The sequence below is a fragment of the Cuculus canorus genome, chromosome 3 (assembly GCF_017976375.1).
Source record: "Cuculus canorus isolate bCucCan1 chromosome 3, bCucCan1.pri, whole genome shotgun sequence".
NCBI lineage: Eukaryota > Metazoa > Chordata > Aves > Cuculiformes > Cuculidae > Cuculus > Cuculus canorus.
The window spans coordinates 66,113,409-66,129,680 of record NC_071403.1 but is presented as its reverse complement, the minus strand read 5'-3'; the positions used below and the strand labels follow the sequence as shown (position 1 = coordinate 66,129,680).

Here is a 16,272-nt window from a genome sequence, read left to right as displayed (position 1 = left end):
GCAAGCGTGTGGTATGTGGGCCATGAAGCAAGAGAGGTGTGGTACTGCTGTTCGGGGACTCACTGACACCAGGACTTGCCAAGCACAAGGTCTGACCAAGAAGAACAACCGCAGCTGCAAAACACTGCTCCTTTTGCCCCTTTCCATTGTTGCCTGAAGAGAATAGCCCAGAATGAAGGGCAGGTCCTGCCAAAGCGCAAGATGCAGCTGCCACTACAACAAAACATCCTTGTTTCATGGCAAGAGAATTGAGAAGTCTGCTACTAATAAGTTTTTTTCATTTGGTGGACAAGGAGAACTTCAGAAGTCCTGCTCCATCCACCTCACCACACACAAACCCTGATGGAAACGCCTCACAGAGACACAGGAAGGGTAGTAAGATCGAGACCCACAGAGCTGATGAAGATGAGTAAGATGATCCTGTTAAGGTAACAAACAAAACACAGGGCACTCCTAGTTCCTGTAATCCTGCAACAAGAATGCACTTGTTTGTATTTCCTATTACCCTTCCTAAATTTGATTGCTTTTAATTTTACTTGAGACATACATCAAGACATGTTGCTGCTAGACATAAATCTGTGAACTAATTCAGGTATCAGTCAGATGTGAAAAAAATACCTTGGTAACACACTCAAATCAAAATTTCTCTGTAAAATTTTCAAACTGTGAAAAATGAATCCATGGCCACAGCTTTTTGAAAATATAAGATGAAGTGTCATTATTTTAAACAGAGTACAGAACTGTAAAGAGTCGAGCTGTACAGCAGGCTGCAGATGGGAGCCACAGCAAGCATACACTTGACTACTTTTTATTCAAGTTTAATAGTCTTTCTGGCATTCCTTATTTTCTTCACTATAGTCCAAAAGCCACTTCCTATGGGCTTCAAGAGCACTGAGTTGACTCAGGTCTTCCCAAAGTATTTTCCTGCGGTTCCTTCCCTTCCAGCCTCTTCTAGATTTCTGTATTCCTCTCTTCTTGCAGGAGGACACCTCAATTTCATCCCGATATCCCAAATATTTATTGTTCTACAATTGCCAGCCTTCACCTCATCGCACCTCTTTCCTTTGGGGAGGGACACCCCACCAGAACATACACATCTCAGGTTTATAAGATAGACGGGGAAGGAACAATGGTGACAAAGATGATGCCGCGAAGCCCTCTAGAAGAAATCCACACTAGTGGCTCTACCCATGCCCCCAGTTTTGAACTGATCATTTACCTTCTTTTCTTCCACCTGGTTTCAAGGCTAAAAGCCCAATGCCACTAGACTTTGCAACTTAAGAGATACTTTCCTGCCTTTTAAAGTCAATTATGAGCTAAAACACACTGGAGTGGCTACCTCCAGTAGTAAACAACTCAAGAGTCTGCTGGGCAACAACTTAGCTTACTGATTTGGAGGCCAGCACATATTTTTTAAAAGGGAAGGTCCCTCTTCAAGTGCTCCGCTATCAATTCAAATACCAACGGCATCCTCCTCCAACTAGCTCAGCTTTCATAAGCTGAACAGTGAATTCCCATGATCTCATGCCCAGTCTATTGCCCAGAAAGCAACAAGTGTGGCAAGTCAGCCTTTCATAAGCATTCTTTTGAACTGCTTTATTTATAGAAACAGTAAGCTTATCTAGAAGCATGAAGTTTTAACCTACAAGATATAATTAATATTTTTAACAGTGATAACAAGAGTGTCAGAGGTGTTCGCAGTGATGATTGCAGTTATTTCTCCAACCATCCCACAGGGAATAAAAACAGAAATCAATCTCCTGTCAAAAGGCACTGAGCTGGGATGACAAGCCTACAGACAGGAGTCCTAGAATAAGCGCAGCAAACATGCTCAGGGAGTAGTTTGCTGTGTGACTTAAATCATTGGCACCTCCAAGTCTGCAAGAAGGGTTCCAGCCTGTGTTTTGTGTGGAGCTTGTTGACCACAAGTCCGGTACTCATCTTGAGCTGATTTCCAATGGGTAGCAAATGCTTAAAAAAAGCTTGTGAGGAGCTGACTAAACAATTTTTCTGATGCAGCTGGGGAGTGACTGAATGGTTGAAGGGCTCCACATTCTTTATTGCTATTATTTTTTTTAATTCTTCCAAATAAGAAGAATAAAATATAAAAATGTTTTTCATACATTAAAATATTTTAATTAAAGTAACCAACTGTAATCACTTCAAATATAAATTCACAGTCTCAGTCAGAATTTGGACCAGGAAACACAGACTGGAGTCTTCCCAGCCTTGATCAGATGAGCTAAAGCAACCCCCATCATTCTACATAAAACAGCTGCCCTCATGTTTGTGGGAACAGCTGGTCACTGGCTGCATTATAGTGTGATCATTCAACTGGAGCACCATTCCAGGGAGCACAAATGGAGAAAGCCAACATATTCGTACCTCAACTGGGCACACAAATGTAGTTTGCCAGGCAGGAGGGGACGCAGTAACATCTAAATGTTTATGGGTACCTTCTCTTAACAGTTTACATTGCTTTTAGGAGACTGCTGACAAAGGATGTGTTGAGAAGATCCATCTGTGGGAAAGCTGTTCCATAACAGCTCATTACACGTGCAGTTACATCTTTCTGCAGTACATCTGGTACAGAGCCATTGCCAAAAGGAGAAAACAAAGAAAACCAAAATATTTAACCCATGCGCAATAGCCCATGCTTTTAACAGCTCAGATAAATCGTGTTTACTTGTTTCCACCAAAGAGTGGCTGCTGTTTTGCTCACCAAGCGTACATGAACAGAAGTGTGAGAAACAGGTTCAAAGCAAGAACTGAATGCACGTCAGAATGCTTATAAACCGTGACAGGATAAAGGTTTCCACTCTGTCTAAACACATTTCTAGACAAACCTGTTGGTAAGAACGGCCAGTCACATCGGTATTGCTGAACATTTTAAAAGGCATGAGTTTGACTCGATCCCAACTGCACCAGCCTTGCTGAACCACGTGAGAAAACAAGGTGCCCGAATTCAGTTAGTCACCAGCACAGCACAGACAAAGCCTCAGGGTATGGTTACACAGACCTCGCACTGGCAGGCAAGGGAGGCTGCCCGTTTACTGTCTACCAGCTACTCCACAGTTTACTCTTCCCGCAGTTACACAGGGTGAACTACTCGCTACTTCTCACACATTCCGAAGTGTCCGGCGATAGATACCATGGGAAAGCTAACAACTTACAAAGCAGCCTTTAGCTCATCTCAGGAAAAACTTGCTCATATATCTGCACATTTATACTACTCCAAAGTTTTTTCCCTACAGGAAAAGCGACAGTTATTTCGGAAAAGTGTGAATATTTCCTTAAGAGTGGAAATTCTGTTTAGCAGAAGCTGTACAGATACTTGAACTGCTATTTCTGGTGGTTTTGAAAACAGCTGAATACCTCCAATGGCTCCTACACATTACATCACACACTTCCAACCTTGTAAATTTTCTCCTTTGCTAAACATATCTTAAATAGGGACCAGTGAGGAACAAAATTTATTCGGTTGTATCCACTTAATTTAATAACTCAGTCTCTCCTATTAGTGAGAGCAGAAAGCACTTTTGAGGGGAAAAAATGCAATACCCTGCTCAAATACTGACATTATAAAACATAAGGAAGCCCACTGAATTAACATCCTCATATTCAAAGTGAAACAAGGGCAATACAGCTGTCTCATTTTAAACCAGAATAGTATCATATGACTTGATGCTCAAAAAAAACAACCCTGAAAATCACATGCTTTCATATATCCTGCAGACAAGAACAGCCAAGTCACAGGATGTAGTCTCCTCTGGAAACAGATCATTTGTCTGGCTCTCCATAAACGGTCAGCCTCATCACTACTGTACTTGGATAGCACACCACAAAATCCCACCGGGTCACAAAATAAGTTTGAGTGGAGCTGATCCTAGGTAGAGACTAAACACTTTTTGGACCACGCTTGTGAGACCAATCTCTCCTCCCCTTCTAACTGTGTCTCTTCTCCTTGTAGTTATGACTTTGGACTCACTCACACATGACCTTTCAAAATCCAAGGTACATCACAGGTACTGAGGGGCAGAACTTCAGGATTTCAGTAACAATTTGAAAAGGTGAGAATGGAAACCAGGGAATGCAAGGGATACCATATTCTTGTTCAACACCTCAGTAACCATGGATCAACGTTGACTAGGTGGCAGCTAGAGGTGCTGCCCTGCATAACAGAGCCCCCTTGCCACTCCCAGTCCGTGTAGGCTGAAAAGGCAAGTATCAAGGAAGGGAAAAAAGTACAAATAAAGCTTATTAAGAGCAGCACAGGAAGGTATGGATGGATACTGTGAAGAGACACAGGACATGACTGACATAAATATGGGCTAAAAAGCATACAGGCTGCAGGCTGGCAGGCCTGGTCGCCTACATCTGCAAGACATCAACAAGATCACTCAGAGGGTTTCACGATGTCCCAAAACTGAGCAGGCTGGAAACCAGCATATGAAATCTGTAGAACAACGTAGAAAGACGCACTCCTCTTTGTTAAAGAAACCTGTTTCCTAGTTAACCTTCTAGGACACAGCAAAGGACTTCCCTTGATCGGTCTGGGAAACAGGCGAACTCCAACTCCTGCAGTTTATAAATCAGCTTGGTTATTACAGATGTTAAATATAAACTTCTATCTGGAAGATGAATCTCTCTACTGACTACTAAACATATGATTCAACCCTGGTGTAATATTAGAGTGAGAACAGTGTACTGGAGAGCTGCCTCATTGTGCTTCCTCACTTGACCCTTCCAGCCATGGAGCAGAAACCCACGCTGGGACTTTTGCACACACACAAATTCCAGAGTAGCAGAAAGGCGAAACAGATGAGTCACTGCTGCTATCGGCAATGAACAGCGTGGTGAAGTTGTCAGTTTTCACAGTGGGGAGAAAGGAAAATAAAACCACTCCAAATCTTGAATGCAAACAAGAAATTTAGTCTTCGGCTGCTTAAAGATGAGACCAAATTAGCACCACTGAAAACCAAACTCACACTGGGCACTTGATTATGTTCTCATTACAAAAATCTTGCAATAGCTATGGGTAATTGTTAATAAACAGAATTTAATCTAGTGTTGACATTCTTCATTTTGCTGACTTTGGGTACTTCTCTTGGGAATTACACTTCTATCACATCTTCTTTCATTTTTTTTCCAGATGGAAAAAGAAACATCGACCAAGTCAAATGAACAAAAGAAACCAAACCCAAGAAAAGTACTTCAAAATCTTGATACTGAGTATCTCTGTAGAACAGACAGCAAATCCACAAACAAAAATCACACTGATAATTTGCATTCAATAAGGCCGTGTCTACATGAAGCATTTACTGCCTATATGAAGACAAAGCATCCAGAAGACTATCTTTATCCCTTAGCCTGCAATACCATGTGTGGAAACACTGCATCTATAAATTCCTGCAATGATGTTGAACTAATCCCACAGCATCTCAGGGAGATCTCACACACAGCTATTGGGCTGTGCATTCCTGGATTCTCCTCCATGTGGTGTATGGTGAGATACAGACCCAACCTTCAGTTTGTGGAGTCAAACAGCAAAACCAGCTCAATCCCAAACAGTCATTTTGCTTGGAGGATATTAGAGTGGGATAAAGAAACAGTAAGAAAAATGGCAGACTAGGGTATGAAAATTAGTTATTTGGCCCTTACCGAGGTCTTGCCTTAGCCTCCAACAGATGCTTCAGTCCAGAAGGACAAAGTTTAATCTTCCATAAGGGTTTTGTCACTAATTTCACACCGCACATTTTTGACACTAAGCTAAACTACCAACTCCTTAACTCTCCAGCAGCCGGTTACATTCCTGGCCTTACAGACCTCCTGCACTTTGTCACATCAAGCATGACGCACAATTCAAAACTGAATGTGAATGACTCCACGCTGCTCTCTGTATCGCTCAACTCTTGAGTTTCTTCATCAACACCACTATCATTCGGGGTTTTTTTCACCCAACAACTTGTAAATTCTAGTCTTTTGATGTGCATTACGTAGGTTTGTACCAGACCACTTATAAGTGGTCATTTCTTCAGCTCATGCAGTTTGTTTTGAGTTCTGCATGGTATTTGAGCAGTGTGGAGAAAAAACAATTCAAGCTCTGGTTACCTGCCTCAGATTTTATTACTGCAGTATAGCAGGTAGAATCACAGAATGGTTTAGGCTGGAAAGACCTTTAAGATTGCAGAGTCGAACCATTAAGAAAAGGACCACCAATGAATGATTCAGAGAATATCATCTACCTGGGATAGGAACAGCTGTCTTCTTTCTTCTCACTCCCTGCCTAGTTTGTGATAAAAAGATCTCATTCAAAGCCGATAACAGTACAGCAAGACACATTTTACATACAGAGTCTATTCGGGGTGGACACACACTGCTTCATGGCAGCGCACTACTAATACCACTGTGTTGTAAAACAGATTCAAGCAGCAATCTAGATATATTCAACAGCAACGAAGCTAGGTATTCGCACGGCCGTTCTTTGCAAGTACATTAAGGCCTGTTATCATTCAGATATGTCTGAACTCCAAAACAAACAGCATTAATATTTAATAGTTATAAAAGGTTATCTTCAGAGATAGATGGTTGAGAGAAAAAAAAATTTAGTGTTGACAACTTTTCAGGGTCACACTTCTCCCAGAAATTAATCCCTGCTGTTAATGTTATTAAGAATAGCACCACTTCCAGATCATCTAAAGGCAACAAACTGAAACTGATTTCATCCCTCACCTCGAGCACAATCACTACCATCCCCACCACAAACGGCAGGTACCTGGCCCCTCACACTGCGATTGAGTCCAGGGAGCGAGTTCCACAAATGGAAAACAACCAAACACAGACACCCTGCCCCTTAGCAGAAAAATAATATCAATTAGCTTCCAGGTGGCTTCGCTCCATGAATGTGCTCACAGGAACGGGGAAGGGATCAGAAAGCTGAGGCCAGGATTGTGGGGCAGTCCCAATTTAGATGAGTTTAGGCTGCTGGAGCACCACACCCTAAGATTACTTCAGCTGGGAAATGCTCCACATCTTTTTATCTATTCATCCTATTATTTGTCCAATTCTGTTTTTTACCGTATAATCTTTTTTTTTTTCCTTCCTGAAAAACTGAACTATTAGATAAAAAAGCAAGAAGAGTTCTTAATAGAAATCACAAAATGGCAACCCTTGAAACTTCCTTAAAGATACCGTTTGCCAGAAAGCTGATTTCAGTTCACAAAACTCAAGCTCTGTGGTTAAACAGAGCTCTCAAAATAGCACAGTTGAGGTTATTAGAAAGAAAATATGTTCCTTCAGAAAACCAGGCTGTGTGTAATATGAGGACAACAGAACTCCAGCGAAAGATGAACATAAAACCACAGTAAAGTAGTCAAAGATATCGTGAAGAGCAGCTTGTAAAAGGCATAAAGTTAATCCTTGAAAGAGTGTCTATTATATCAAAAGAAACTACACAGCTAAACAATGAAAGAGGCTTGTAAAACAAGTAAGCTGCAAGACAACCCCAAGAATGGATGCTAAAGGCCAGTACCAAAAACATAAGGGAAAAAACAACCTCAGTATTCACTGCAGAGGAGATTAAAAAGATCCCCAAAAGCTTTTCTTGACAGGGTGAATCTAAAGACCTGACTCCAAAATTCAGGAAAAGGGACTTCAGAACAAGCCAAGAAAATGAGCCATAAGTCAACAGGACATGAATATATTAACCCAAGCGCTATAAAGCACTGAAAAAAATTAAACTGATCAACTACAACATGCAAGTACAGTGCCATTGGTCTTGCTGCAGGTGGGCTTAAAGGTGGTAAATGCAGGACCAATTTCCACTCCAGGCACCATCTAGGGACCTAATAACAAATATGCTCAATGTCCCTCCCTGACAAACAGGTAATAACAACAAATTGTGAGTTACCGACACGTGGCTACATAACACACTAGAGAAGTAGTGCCTCATATATATAAGCATTCTAAAGAATAAAATGTGTGGATAAATGTAACACATTTAATGGAGCATATCTCGCAAAATGCTTTTATATATTTACTGTACAACAGAACAAAATGTCTGATGAAATTCAGCATGTGAATGTGTGAAATAACACCTGAGGGAAATAAATCCTTGCTATATCTATGCAGCAAAGTATTTCAGCAGGGTTATTACCACTCAAAAATAAAAAAGAAAAAGAAGAGAGACCTCGGAGTGACTATTAAACAACAAAAAAGACCAAAAAAACTACTCAGAAAAAAACCAAAACCAAAACCATTCACATTATAAATCCACAGTACCTTGGTATCACAAATACTGCCTTGCAATCCTGGTCATACATCTTAAATAAATAAAAATCTAACAGAAATAGAAAGTATGTAGACAAAAGTAACCCAGACTGATACAGTCATGATTTTTTTTTTCCTCATAATAAGAATTATTATATATACTAAAATTTTCCAACTTAAAAAAGAAAGAGATTCCAAAGGAGACTAATTACTAAAGGTAAGAAGAAAATTAATAACTCTCCCATACTGATCATTTCTGACAACTGAAATGGTCAATATGGGAGAATTATTCATTGGTCATCATTCAAATGGTCCTTTCTTCTGTTTCTAAACTTTGACCATTTCTGATACAGAAGTGGTCAAAGTTTAGAAACAGAAGAAAGGAATTTTTCCTTCATGCAGTATTTCATAAAATTCAAGAGTTCATAGTCTAGGAAGCCAAGGATACAAAGGCCATCAGATAAAGATTACACAAATTCATAGTAGATAGGTCCTTTAGAAGGCATAAAAATCTGACAGCCCATGATGCAACCTCTGTTGGAGGAACTCCCTAACCTGCCTGTGGTTGAAAGGACACACTGTGGTTGTTCTGTTTATGTTACACTTCCTGGAGCATCCACCACTGAATCCAACTGTTGAGGCCTGCACAGAACCACAGATCACCCTCAGGTATGGGACAGGAGGACACAGGAGCAGCCCAGATGCCTATTGGGAAACCTGCTGACAGATCTAGGCAAGGAAAGGCGACTTGAAGCCATCACCACTGGTCTCACCAGTTGGAGACAGGACATCTGACTGGGCAAGACAAGACCACCACCTCTCACAAGAGCTCGTCTGCCATTTCAGTGATAAGGTTTCGCTTATCGAACAGAAGCCTGCAACTCTCTCACTCTGAAGAAAAAGTTTAGAAGCAAAATATTAGATACGAAAAAGAAATTGTTTATTGTGAGAGTGGTGAGGCACTGGCACAGGTTGCCCAAAGAAGCGGTGGCTGCCCCATTCCCAGAGGTGTTCAAGGCCAGGCTGGATGGGGCTTGGAGCAACCTGATCCAGTGGGAGGTGTCGCTGCACATGGCAGGGGGTGGAACTGGATAGGCTTTGAGGTCCCTTCTAACCCAATCCATTCCATGATTCTATGAAAACTAAGTTTACAGAATTGAAACAAAGCAAGGGCTCTGCTCCAAGTTAAGCTTTTCCAGAAGTCACATTCAGCTTCAGGCTCTCTCTGCAATGGTGAGAGCTATCAAGGGAAGCCCTGTACACAATTATGCTGCCTGAACACAACACAAACTCCTGCGAGGAAAGCTCTTTAGCAGACTTCGACGTGAAGATAAAGTGGTCTCACCACTGCAGAGATCCCCCAGACCCTGCCCACGGGTGATACTCCCAGCTGAAGAGGACCCTGCCGCAGCAGGGCAGTGGCCTTTCCCTCACTCCTTACTTTATCTCATCACCAGTCCCTGTTAGGGGCGTGTGTGTCCCTTTCTCTGCCCCACAGCAGTGGTCTCGCCCACTCTGCAGCTCCACGGGGCTGGTTTCTCCCCAATCCCATTCATTACCCCTCACCACCTCCTGTTAGAGGCATGTTTGCCCTTCTCCCACCCCACCCAACACCACTGGTCTCTCCCCACCTCCCCTAGTGGTGTCTCCCCCACGCCACACTTTACCCCATCACCACCCCCTGTTAGAGGCAGGTGTGTCCCTCTCCCCTCACCCCATTGCAGTGGTCTCTCCCACTCTCCCCCATCCTATTCATTATCTCGCCACAAGCTCCAGTTAAGAAGCGTATGCGCCCCTCTCCCCCTGCCCCACAGCTGTGGTCTCTCCCAGTCTCCCCCACTCCATTCATTACCCCATCACGACTCCCTGTTAACGGTGTGTGTCCCCCACCTTCTGCCCCACAAAATTGGTCTCTCCCATCCCCTGCCCCATGCGGCTGGTTTCTCCCCCACCCCACATGTAATCCCATCCCCACCACCTGTCAGAGGCCTGTGTTCCCCCTCCAGCGGTCTCTCCCCCACCCACTCACTGCCCCATTACCACCCCAGTTAAGAGGCGGATTTGCCCCTCTCCCTCCGCCCCACAGCAGAGGTCTCTCCCACTCCTCCCCATCCCACTGATTACCCCATCACCACTCCCAGTTAAGCGGCGTGTGTGCCCCTTTCCCCTCGCCCCTCTCTCCCCGCGCCGCAGCAGTGGTCTCTCCGCACTCCCCTCCCGGCGCTGCCGTGGTCCCACCCTGCCCCGTACCTACCGCAGCGCTGCGGGGGCCGCCCCGCCGCCGCCTCCGTCCCGCCCGGCCCGTACAGCAACACCAGGGCAGGGACCAACCACAGTCGGAGCCTCATGGTCCGGGCGCCTCTCCCTCCTCCTCCTGCGCCTACCAGCCCCGCTCGTTCACATCCGGCCGAGGGAGCCCCACGCCGCGCCGGGCCCGCCGCCCCCCTGGGCTCGAACCCGGAAGCGTGGCGGCCGCGGGGCATTGTGGGAGCGGGCGGGGACGCCATGTTGGGGGTGGGGCGAGGCCCGGCGCTAGGGGCGGCCGTGGGCGGGGTCATCGCCGCGGTGGGGAAGGGAGTAGCAGGGAAAAGGAAGGGAAATAAACTAGGGAAGACTCGTGTTGGGGGTTTTGAGGCTTGTGTCCAGTGCTGGAACTCCTAGGATGAAGGATATTAATCTGTTGGAGCGAGTCCAGAGGAGGGTTTAGGGAGTGTTAGGAATGGTTGGACTCGATGATCCAGTGGGTCCTTTCCAACCTGGTGATTCTGTGATTCTGTGATCTCTGCTCTGAGGCCAGGCTGAGAGAGTTGGGGTTGTTCAGCCTGGAGAAGAGAAGGCTGTGGGGAGACCTTAGAGCATCCTCCCAGTATGCAAAGGGGCTCCAGGAAAGCTAGAGAGGGGCTCTTTACAAGGGCATGGAGCAATAGGATGAGGGGGGATGGCTTTAAATTGGAAGGGGGAAGATTTAGATTGGACATTAGGAAGAAATTCTTTACAGTGAGGATGGGGAGGCCCTGGCCCAGCTTGCTTAGAGAAGTGGTGGCTACCCCATCCCTGGAGGTGTTGCAGGCCAGGTTGGATGGGGCTTGGAGCAGCCTGATCCAGTGGGAAGTGTCCCTGTGTTTGGCAGGAGGACAGAACTGGGTGATCTTCAAACTGCTCCATGATTCTATGCAAGCAAGCACCCTTGATCAGGCCTGGACACACAAGGATTGATCTCCATCAACCATGTGCAGCGAGACGAGGTGGGACAGAGTGCATTGCCACTTACAGGCATATGGATAAGTTCTCCCAGAAATCTTATGCATATTCTATTACTTCCCAAGGTCTCATTTTAATGTTCGTATGAACTTTACACCAGCCAAAAGTCTTGCTAATTTGGAGCTCTGGAGCCAGCTCTGACCTTTCATTTGAGATTGAGAAAGGCTGCAAACAGAGGTGATAGCAGAAGCCACATCTGTTCTGCACAGATCACACCGAGCACAAGGTGTTACCATCTTCAAAGAATGAGCAAGGTCTGGAAAAACTGTGTGAAAGAACACATGCGATCAGAGGGACATTCTATCTAATGTTCAAAAAAATACAATTTGTTTGATGAAACTTAACTCTAGCTTAAATAAAAAATATTTCACTTTTTGAATAGTAACTACGTCTTGTATCTGGGGCAGTGTTCCTCCCCCAGGGACCCTCCTCACCACAGCTCCTGCACGAGAAACAGGCCTCCCTGCTACCCCTGGAGTGTGTGTGTGGGTGCTCTGTGTGTCTGTAGTCCCTCTCTGGGGTGAGATCTGGAGGTGCAGTGCTCTCCCATCTCACACTCACAGCAGTCTCCGGTACAGCTGTGTTTGCAGCTCCTCAGAGATGGTTTCGTCTCGGTGCATGCAGCTGGCTTTGATATATAACTTTACTCTGTTTTGTGTAGTTTTCTTAGTGTGACTGAGTATTGATTATGGCATCTGTTGCAAATAATGGTAGAATGGTTTGGGTCAGAAGGACCTTAAAAATCATCCAGTTCCAAGCCCCCTGCCATGGGCAGGGACATCCCACTGGATCAGGTTGCTCCAAGCCCCATCCAACCTGACTTTCCCCACCACTTCTCTGGGCAACCTGGGAAAGGGCCTCACTGCCCTCACAGGAAAACATTTCTGCCTAACATCTCATCTCAATCTCTCTCCTTTCACCTTGGACCTCTTCCCCCTCGTCCCATCCCTGCACTCCCTGATCAAGAGCCCCTCCCCAGCTTTCCTGGAGCCCCTTCAGTACTAGAGGCTGCTCTAAGGTCTCCCGGCAGCCTTTTCTTCTCCAGGCTGAGCAACCTCAACTCTCTCAGCCTGTTTTTGTATGGGAGGTGCTCCGGCCTTTGATTATCTTCCTGACCTCGTCTGGGCTTGCTCTAACAAATCCATGTCCCACAATAAGTGATAGGGCCGTGGATCAGCTATTCCCAAACACCTGGTTGTGATTAAAAATACATGAAAGTGTTACTTGGGTTACAGCAGTGTTGTGTGCCAGTTAATGTTTTCTGAAAGTGGCTTGATCCCATATCTATTTGCAGATGCCTCCAGCAAAGACGGTTGCAAATGATATACTCAGCAAAAATGGAGAAAAATCCACCACATCACCCATCCTGCTTTTTTGCTGTATTGTTTGTTAGTTAACCTGAAACACTTAAATAGCCATAGCATGAATAATTACTCTTCATTCAATTGCTTAAACACGTTGGTTAAACCAAGGACTTGTGTCTGCCCATCTCCTGTCCCCAGAGATGGGAAGATTATGAGAGGCCAAAACTGGTGAGGATTCCAGTGGGTCTGTTTTGAATTCCCAGCAATTTGCATCTGTTGACTCCTTAAATCGGAGGTAGTCTCTTCTTCCTTGGCAGCTGTCAGTGTATCTCCTTTAGATGTTTGTCTGCCTAACCATCAACTTCTTGTAAACTTGTAGTATCCACAACATTTTGTGGCAGGGAGTTCCACAAGGTAGTTCCACAGAGGGGGCTACAAGCTGGAGAGGAGCTGTTTACAAGGGCTTGTAGTGATAGGACAAGGGGCAATGGGTATAAACTGGAGAGGGACAGATTTAGACTAGACATAAAGAGGAATTTCTTCATGATGAGAGTAGTGAGGCCCTGGAACAGATTGCCCATGGCAGTTGTGGCTGCCCCATCCCTGGAGATGTTCAAGGCCAGGTTGGATGGGGCCTTGGGCAGCCTCATCCAGTGGGAGGTGTCCCTGCCCATGGCAGGAGGTTGGAACTGGGTGATCTTTAAGGTCCCTTCCAACCCAAACTATTCTATGATTCTATGATTGCATGCTTCTATGATTCTATGATATGAAGCTACTTTCTCTGCTTTCCACGGGACATTTCCTGACACCATTTGGTGACCCCTTCTTCTTGCTTTGAAAAGGACAGTGAACGATTTTGTTTTCTCTGTGCTAGCCATCACTTTGTAGCCTCCATGAGATCTCCTTTCAGTCTGACAAGACTTCTCTTACAGACTGACAAGTCCGTGTGAAATTCACCTCTTCTTTTGATGCAAGTTGTTTGTTGCTACTCTGTGAACTTCTCCAGTTCCTGCTTGTGGCAGTGGGACTGGAACTGCATGCAGTGTTCAAGATAGGGACATACAGTAAGTGGCACAACAGTATTCCCTGTCTTGTTCTCAATATTTTTCCCAAATATTTCTAACATTTAATGTGCTGTTGATCTTCAGTGAGCTGCTGTTGTCCTGCAAATAACATTAAATTTCCAAGTTCTCATTCCTGAAGCGCAATGGTCAGTTCAGACGCTGTTATTTTACATGTAATGTAGATTTCCCTCCGCCCCCCGCCCCCCCCCCCCCCCCCCCATTATTTCACATCTGTCTGTATTCATGGTCATCAATCAATTTGGAGAATCACAGAATCTTTTAGGTTGGAAAAGATCTTTAAAATCACAGAGTCCAGTTACTGAAAGCTCAATTCAGTTGCTCATGTGTAGGTGTCTAGTGCTGTTTTGGGTAACACAGAGAGTCAGAAGATCATGGGTCCCCATTAGGTCCTGTGCCAGAACCGTTAAGATGTCTCCCATTTGTAAAGCAGGAATGTGCATAAATGAGCCCTGAGTATCGAAAGGTCTTTCTGCAATTCTTTGCAGCCACACCTTTTCTTTGCTTCCATGAGTAACGTGATATCATCAGCAAGCTTTGTCTTGTCACTCCTCACCTCCTTATTCGGATTATTTATGAATAAGCGTAGAGATGGGAAGGTGAATTACTGACTTCCTTTCACTGTGGAAACTGACCATTTATTCTTTGCCTGCTTCCTGTCTTTTAACCATATTTTAATCCATGCACGGATCTTCTCTTTTATCCCCTGGTTGCTTAGTGTCACTAAGAGCTTTTGGCAGAAAAGTGTTGGAAATCTTTCAGAAATCTCATCAAACTGTATCTTTCTAATCCCTCTTATCCAAGTCCTTGCTGACATCTTCAGAAAATTTCATACCAAGTTGATAGGGCAAGACTTCCCTTTGCAAAGAAATTGTTGGCAAAGACTGTGTTGACCTTTCCCCAGTAAATTGTTTTTGTCCAGGTGTGCACTCTGACAGAGACTCACCTGTCAGAGAACAAGTGTCGCTTTTCATGTTCGGTGGTTCTCCAGCTTTTCCCTAAAAACATTTTTTTTAAAATAATGTAACATTTGGTACAATCCACTCTAAGAAAGTTTTAAGCAAGAAATTACACTGCAGTTAGAATTTCAGTTATTGTATTGTTGGATTTCTTGGATGAACACCAGCTAGACTTGAGAACCTCTTACTGTTCATTTTGTCTCCTCTTAATTTATGAACCTTTTTTTAAACCAAAATTTCAGTTTGAAACAGACTGGAGAGAAGGGTGATGAGGAATTGTTCCAGTGGAGGAACACAAGTGCAGGAAGTTCTCTTAGATTTTCCACGACCTTGTCACCTCTGAGCTCTGCTTTTATACATGGTTCAGTTGGTGGGTTTCAGAATCTGGCCAGCTTCTGGCACTTGGTACATGAAGATTATTGAAATCCTCTCAAATCCTTTTGAAAAGGATTTATTGTTGAGTTTTATACCCTTTAATAACTCCTCCCTTTGATGTTACTTGTGAGTTTTGTTGTAAGTAACCCTCTGAGCCTTTCTTTTTCCCCAAAATGAAAAGTCTTATTTTGATTACTCCTCCCTTGCATGAAGTTATTTCATATTTGTGCTTATTCTAGTAGCCTCTTTCTGTATATTTTTTAATCTATAGTATACCCATTCTGAAGTATATAATATATCCTTTTCCTCGTACCATGTCTTTGTTCCAGTGCCTTTCCTATTTTTTGACCTTATCTGAATACAGAGTTGAGATTTCAGGGAGCTGATACTCCACCAGCTGTCCAAGATCGCTTTCCAAAGCCGTAATAACTAAACAAGTGCATATCATGCTATTTGGTCAAGGTTTATACTTGGCATTCATAGACATAAATTTTCATTTGCCGTTTTACCAGATGTCATTTAATATTGCAGGATCTTTCTGCAGCTCTTAGAATCAACTTTAGATGGAACATTTTGGAATAGCCTTGTTTTGCCTGCAAACTATTTATCCCTATTTTCAGATCATATATTGAATGGCAGGGGCCCCAAATTCATTTTTTTTATGCATGGTGGACTTTCTTAAGCACTATTTTGTAACTTGTCAAAGCAAGATACCGAGAGTCAGGTCAAAGGTTTCTTTTCCCTTTACCACATGATTTTTCCAACTGAATATGTTTGTTTCTTCCATTTAGTTCTTCTCTCACAAGGACACCCTAACAATAAAAGTTGATTGCCTGTAAATATTTTTAAGGTTACCGACTGTGATTTGTGTTTTGACAGAACCTGTCGCAATGGAGTTTTTTTTAGATTAAGGCATTTAGACATCATAATAGCAAAACAGTAAAAAGGAATTGGGAAAAGTGTAATTTATTTAGCAATATTGTTTATTCTACATTAATAATTCTGATTTATTTTGTGCCAGTA

At 43.8% G+C, this 16,272-nt stretch overlaps 1 protein-coding gene across 2 annotated transcripts in view; it reads right to left on the bottom strand.

The window, feature by feature from the left end:
• Positions 1-10,768, bottom strand: part of ADAM17 (ADAM metallopeptidase domain 17) — a 34,470-nt gene extending 23,702 nt beyond the window's left edge. For both annotated transcript variants that reach the window (XM_054062429.1, XM_054062430.1), the window contains exon 1: positions 10,523-10,768. In XM_054062429.1, coding sequence (XP_053918404.1) covers positions 10,523-10,751 — 229 coding nt within the window. In that variant the 5' untranslated portion in view covers positions 10,752-10,768. The remainder of the gene's footprint in view (positions 1-10,522) is intronic.
• Positions 10,769-16,272: the final 5,504 nt, after the last annotated feature.